The 7276-nt window shown below is 32.6% G+C and overlaps 1 protein-coding gene across 1 annotated transcript; it reads left to right on the top strand.

Annotated features, from left to right (window-relative positions):
- Positions 1-225: 225 nt before the first annotated feature.
- LOC145601877 (CASP-like protein 5C1) lies at positions 226-3449 on the top strand. Its single transcript, XM_081657963.1, has 3 exons — positions 226-676; positions 2747-2879; positions 2986-3449. The coding sequence occupies exons 1-3, from the start codon at positions 543-545 to the stop codon at positions 3178-3180; spliced, it is 462 nt and encodes a 153-aa protein (XP_081514089.1). The 5' UTR covers positions 226-542; the 3' UTR covers positions 3181-3449.
- The last annotated feature ends 3827 nt before the right edge of the window (positions 3450-7276 follow it).

The raw sequence follows: 7276 nt of genomic DNA, 5'->3' as shown, positions 1-7276 counted from the left end.
TGAACTTGTATTTCATCTACACCATTAACCCTACTTTACCTGACTAGATCCACCCATATATATTTTTTTTTGATGCAAACTAGATCCACCCATATATGAAGTACCAAGTACAACTCAATGTTTAAAACAACCAAAGAAAAAAATTGTAGGACCAATTGACAGTCCAAAATTCTTAAACACCCCTTTAAATAGTTAAATGAACATAAATACAATTCTGAATTCTGAAATCAATTAAATTAAATTGAATTGAATTGAATCTCATCATCCCTTTCATTCCACACATTTCTCCGCAATTGATTTCCACGCTGCTGACGAGTGGTGGGTGAGAAGCTGTTACTTCAAAAAAACAAAAAAAAAAAAAAAAACAAAAAAAAAAACAAAAAAAACTGGGCACTTCACATTTAACACCAAACCATATAATTTTCTTTTAATTTTTTTAAAAAACTGTCAAATAATTTAGAAAAATAAAAATGAGAGAAAAAATAGTATGAAGAATTAAATTAGTAGGAAGAAGAAGAAGAAGAAGAAGAAGGAAGAGAATAATGGTGGATGAAGTGCCAGGATCATTGGGCACCAGCGCAAGCTTAGCTCTTCGATTTGGTCAAATTATGTTTTCCTCTGCTTCCCTCTTTTTCATGTGCCTTGATGTTGATTTCTACGCCTATACTGCTTTTTGGTATGATTTTTACTCCTTTTTAGATTATACCCTTTTAAGTTTATTGTTTGATTTCTGGGGTTTTTGTGATATTGAATTAGAATTATGATTTTATTTATGTGCATGTGAATTTTACAGTTGATTTCCTCTGTTTTTGTTTTTATGTTTTAGTTGATTGCCATCATAGATTATGAATTTTGTTGGGGAAGGGTAGAATCGTTTAGTATGTCATGGGAATTAATGGGTTTTTTTTACGGAAATTTCAATTGTACAAGGGGATTGATTAGAATTGTTTTATTTGTGATGTTAAATTATGTTGTTTTTTAGCACTCCGATTATGATGGAATTGAACATGGCAGTTATATTAATCCCTGTAGAATGCATTTTTTCTGAGATTAGGGTACTTCAGAAATTTATTATGTATGGAAATGAAAGCATGTGCCTTGTTGAGGGGTTTGGATGTTGGTTTGGTTGGTTGGTTTATAGGTTTGATCACTTCGATCAAGCTTTTAATCATTCACCTGTTGATACTGCCATTGATAAATGTTGTGGATTATGGCCTTATTGGGTTAATGTCATTGTGATCAGTCACTAGGATTCGGTCGCAATTCGAGGTTAGTTTATATTTTAGAGGTGTTTCAATAGTTCATAAAACCCTAAAGTCTTAAGGGAGAGAGGAAGATAGGCAGCTTGTACATGGCAGTAGAACCCGCAGGAATATAAGGGGTGAAGGTTGCTTAGATGGTGCGCCAAGCTTATAGTTTTATAAGTCAAAACTCTCGTGCAGTTATGGCATTTAGCATACTCTTACAAAATCCTGCAACCTAGAAAAGCCCAGGCAGATCATGTTCATGTCTGTTCCTGACTGCAGACACACACCATGACTTGACTGTCCGATATTACAGGCATGTAACGGCCAATTTATCACACCCCTGCAGCCCTCTGTGCAGATGCTGCAGTGCTGTGAAATTTCTTCAGTCCAATGTTTATTTATTGTTTCACAATTAAGGATGCACCTTGATTGAGTCCCAACCTAGAGTATCTGTATTATACGAGTCACACTGTCACAGAACAATCAACAACGCATTTCAATTAAGCCCCAACCTAAAGTCTTGAGCCACACTTTCACATAAAAAATATCTTTATGATGCACTAAGGCCACTAACTAGTTCTTGATGCCAGCAAACAATATAATTTTAGTCGCGAAGGCATCCATGGAAATTCAATGGACTATGTGTTTATTATTGCAAACAAGCTCAAAAAGCAACTAGTACTACTGTACTAGTGGACACAATCTGGCCATTATTCGTGGGTAAATGGAGTAGGATTGGGAAGAGGAGTCTTTTTGACAGAACACAGTGAAGAGTGGTGATCAAGAAGAGCTTATGAATCTATGTCGATCTCATAACTCACAGACTTACATCTAGAGCTATATGTTTGTATCTCAAGCTAAAGACGATACATGCTAATTTTGGATCAATGGATTATTACTTAGCCGTCTGTGTATTTGTAACTCTGTAATGTATGAGTCTATGAGATCTCTAATTGTTCGATAATGAGAATTAATGATAAAAGAAATTTTGAGTTCAATAATCCAATAGGAAACAGTAATAATCAAATAAAATGAAGTAGCATCGAGGTTTTGTTATAATGCTGTTTTGTCTCTGAAGCTCATATTTTCAGCAAAGGCTATCTGAGATGATCATAATCTGAGAACTGAAAGCTCAATATTTTGCTGCCTTACGGCAAGTTCTGTTTACTTGTCAATGTGTTAGTGGAACTGTAGGAAGTGTGGGCTTGTGGATTTTCATGTTTTCTCAAGTTTTAGCTGTCCCAAAAAAGTGAGCAGCAAAACTTATTCTGTTAAGAGTAGAGTGAAGAATTTGTGCTATTTCCTTTTTCTGTTTAGTTTAAGATTCTTTTTGAATGACTATTGATGGGCATAATTGATGTGCTTGCTGCTTCTCTCTTATGTATTTCGGATCCTGCTTGTAAATAATTCCCATTGTTTACTTCTCAAAGTTGAAGCATAGTTGCCAGCTAGCTTTCTTGCAATGCATCTTAATTGAATTCTTTCTTACTGTCGTGCAGTTTCTTAGTAACGGTTATGGGTTTGGTGATTCCGTGGAGTATGACATTAGGGCTAGTTGATGCGTATTCTGTCTTTATTAAAAGTCCTTCACGTCAACCCGGAGTAATGACTGTAATTGTTGTAGGAGATTGGGTAATTCATCTGCACTATTCCAATCCCTTCAATTTTTTTTTTTTTTATCTTGAATCCTAGATTGCAAATATAAATGTTAGACATCTTCTTTCTTATGTGTTATCAGGTTTTGTCATTCCTTTCACTAGGAGCAGCTTGCTCATCTGCAAGTGTTGCACAAATCATGATTGCTGAAAGCATTCCGGCGTGTCCTGTGAAAATCTGCAGTAGATATTCTCTTTCTGCTGCCATGGCTTTCTTGTCTTGGTCCATGTCTTTTGCTTCTTCTCTCTTAAACTTATGGATCCTTCCTAAATTATAGTTGAATGTATATATTCCTTAATACGAAGTAGTTTTTTTGGTGCTAAATTATACAAATAGAAATGTTTAAACAAAAAGAAAGAAGATGGCTACCAAAAATTGTGGTGGTACAGGCTTCTTAGCATGATTGTGTCTTGTATACTGTACAGAGTTACAGACATATAGATTGAAATTACAATTATTCTTAGGTTATTCTTATAAATTGAATTTTATTTTTTTTACTTTTTATCATGGACTCTTGAGCAGAGTAGATTTTGGGCCTAGAAATTGATGTTGAGCCCAAAACCTAAAGAAATGTAACATGGGAAAAGAAGAAAGCCCAACATAGTTTAATAGTAGCATTTGAAATTTTAAATTGATCTGGCTAATTGGGCTGGATCTGATATCCTATTGTCCTAAAATAGGTGAAATAATTGAACAATGTTTAGAGTTTTAGACAATGAAGATACCAAATGCATACACAAAAGAGGTAAAATAGTATCCTTCACACATTTATTACGTACCCCTCAGTCCCTTTTTGTTTTCAACATGGGTGTACTTTTTTGAGAAATTTTTGGATCAAATGGTGTAACAATAAAGGACAAAGGGAGTATAACATAGCTTCAATATCCAAAAACTCCCAATTCTTTCCAACTTTTAGATACCAAAATTGTCAACTTTATATTTTTTTTGGTGTTTAAAGAGGCATAAGGGCGAGGGTGAGAATCGATCCCAAGATCTTTTGGAATCGGAGAGGAAGCTCTAACCACTTGAGCTATCCCTCACTGTCTGTCAACTATATATTTAACGAACTTAATTCTAGATACTACTCCGTATTAGAGATTATTTGCTATCGCATTTATAATGGTACTAAGATACTACATAAGAGATTTAAATATTATACATGTACTATCTAAGAGTTCAATTTTCCCAGCTAATGGGATTGCATAACTGAATTTGTGGTTGGTATTTCGATTGCAACTCGTGGTTACTGACTAGAAAATTCTTGCAACATTTGGAAACGTCAAAGAAGATTTGATTTTTTCACCTAATCTTGTGTTAAGATAAGAAAAGCTTTCAACTCACTAACCAATGCTTTATTAGAAAAAAAACCACATATTGATAGACAAAGTACGAAGTATAAGGTTAAACTAAACTTGAACATAATTGAACTGAACCGAACTGAATGAAATTAATGTGGAAAACCGACTGAGGGCCTGTTCACATTTACTGAACTGAGCTGAACTGATTGGAACTGAACTGAACTGAACTAACTGAATTGAGCTGAAATGAATATTTTAGGTGAGAGGGAAATTAAGAGTTGAACTGAACTGAACTGATTGGAGCTGAACTAAAATGAACTGAACTGAAATTAAGTAAATATGAACAGACCTGAATTGAAAATAAAATCCAAAAGAACATGGGCTTATTGAGCTAATTTAAAACCCATATTTATCAGTCATGTCATGCCAAATCTGATATTTTTTTTAATGAACACAATGTGGAAGACCATTCAAACTTAGATCTTATAGTCAAAAAGAAAAAATGATTGAAGAATCAACGACATGATAACTAAATCTGTCTGAAATTATACTTGTATTTCGGTGGCAAGAAGAATGAAGCTTCGTGGGACGAAGTATATATAGTTAGATCGAAAAGACAATTTAGCAAATTACAAAATTAGTCAATTATTATAGTGTAATGTTGTAAACTACAGTATTAAACATTGCACTAAGACAGTTATTTCAATAATTAAAATCAATTTATATTTGATGAATAATTGATTAGATGCAGCATAAGGAAGCATAATGTTTTACAACTAGCTTTGAAAATTCTAGCAAAAAAGCTTAAAGTAGTTGTCTTGTTTTGGTGTCCCATCAAATTAAAATACGCTAAGTTAATAATTAATAATTAATAATTATTAGCCACAATTATTAATTTTTTTTTTTTTTTGTGTCAAAAAAAAAATAATTAATAATTGTGGGTAATAATTGTATGATAATTATACGTAAACTTGGTTATCAGCTTTCCTTTGATCAATAAATTTATTAATTAGCCTGTCATTCTAAAAAAGGAGTTGTACATTAGTACATACATTCATAATATGAATGATGTGATAAGATATGATAATAGGAAGATTATTAACAATTAATTTCTTTTCTGACAACATTATTGGAGTTTTGCATTTGATAATCCTTTTTTCATGCACAATTCTTTGAATCATATCGATCGATTGATTCCTTTCTTTTAAGTTGCGGGAAGTGTATAAACATATATATACATAAAGCGATATTTGGTCGGGCCAATAATGTTTGGTTAAACGATAATATAGGAGACTTAGTACAAATCTACTGCATATTAGCCTATATATCCTCGTTTCTAATGTGATGATGTTGTTTAGCATGTTTTAATTATTTGGAAAATGTATCTTGCTGTTTTATTAAGCACTAATATTCAAGAGATTTATTATTTTGTAACAATCTAAGTAGATTTTAGTTCCTACGTTAGAAAGGCAGGAAGCTTATATTAGGGATTAAGCTAAGCTCATTGTTATGCTTATTTATAAGTAAACCTATTGATAAAACTGTTCACCGGACACCGGCAACCATTCAAGGAGTCGTGATACTTAATTGATGGTATCTAAGTAAACCTATTTGACGTAGCCTATGAATTTGGATCCATCGTTAATTGTTTGGTTTTATTAGCCATGTATAAATGTTTTATGTTCAATAGGTTACTCATACGACTACCAATTAACTTAAGTACGTAATAACCTCGCTCAGTGTCATATGGTTAGGATCGCAGATTTCCCTTGTGTTCCGGTGGTAGCATTGGTTCAAATCATCTAATTCGGCAAGTAGTTTGTTTTTTTAATGGTTGCACGCTTTTGTTGCTTAGCTTCTTGTTCGATTTAGTGTCATAGATTGAGAGTTGTCGCCCCAGCATTGTCTTTTAACATAAGTTATGATAATTTTTTTAATTAGGTTCCATTTTCATGGTCTAGTTATATGCTATTTGGACCAACAAAAATATTTGTAAGAAAATGTAACGGAAATAGGTCACATACCATAAATTAAATAATCCAATATAATAATTGATTGATTAATAGACAGGGTACGTAGTGAATGAGAATGAAAGCCACCTCAGAATATTGACTTGCGTTGCATGCCTTTCTTAGCCAACTCACAAAGTGATGAGAAAATTAATGATTGGATTGCTTAATTAGAGATTGAGAGCCAGCCACCGTACCTCAAGAATATAATAACGTCAAATAGATTGTGTGAATGACTAAATGGGGTGAGGCAGGTCAAATGACCTTAAATTTGTACGTTTGCGGCTTATATGTTACTCATACTTTTTATTTTATTTTTTTCAGGTTAAAAGTTTTTGTAAAAAAATAATAGTACTACGTATTAAAAATTATGAATCTATATAGATTAAAAAGTAAAATTAAAAATATAGAATTCAAAACAAAGAGTTTAACATATATTCTATAGGTACGATTACTTTTCACTTTATTATTATACAAACGTTTATTGTAGAATTATCACTAATATTAAAAAGTGTCATATCAAATTAAACGAGTTACGTCGTATAATAAGCTAGTTACAATGTCATTATTGGAGTGAGCCTTACTCTTTATAAATCCAAACATCTACTTTTGTCTCTCGACTAATATATGCCACGTTCAATATTTGATTTTGATTTTGATTCTCATTCTACTGTTGTCTTTTCAAATCTAATAATACACTCTTATTACTAACAGAAAGTCTTACAAGAGAGTGAAGAGACACACCCTTTAGTCCTCCATCATACATAATATTTATAAAAAATTATCTATGTGTACGTAATTTAAGCTAGTTATTAGCATGGCAAATAATTTTGAACTAGGCCGGCCGGGGTTCTGTAATGGATAGAGTCATAGAGATGATCTAGCTAGGTTAAACAAGAAGCAACATAGATCAGTATAAAGGCCAGTGCACAAATAGCTAACTAGTCGACATACGTTATACAATACTATTCATTCACCAATAACACCAAGAAGAAGCTAAACAAACCCTCCATATAAGTTGGTGAAAAATCCAACGAGCAATACATAAAACTATATAATATACACT

Source organism: Chenopodium album, chromosome 21, assembly GCF_948465745.1.
Source record: "Chenopodium album chromosome 21, dcCheAlbu1.1, whole genome shotgun sequence".
NCBI classification, from domain to species: domain Eukaryota; kingdom Viridiplantae; phylum Streptophyta; class Magnoliopsida; order Caryophyllales; family Amaranthaceae; genus Chenopodium; species Chenopodium album.
This window is presented reverse-complemented; position numbering and strand designations above follow the sequence as displayed.

What these genes read in the sequence shown, in the direction of transcription:
- LOC145601877 (XM_081657963.1), top strand. Translation starts at nt 543, where the DNA reads ATGGTGGATGAAGTGCCAGGATCATTGGGCACCAGCGCAAGCTTAGCT. An exon ending in TACGCCTATACTGCTTTTTG is followed by an intron (nt 677 to 2,746) that starts GTATGATTTTTA and finishes ACTGTCGTGCAG; the next exon opens with TTTCTTAGTAACGGTTATGG. An exon ending in TAATTGTTGTAGGAGATTGG is followed by an intron (nt 2,880 to 2,985) that starts GTAATTCATCTG and finishes ATGTGTTATCAG; the next exon opens with GTTTTGTCATTCCTTTCACT.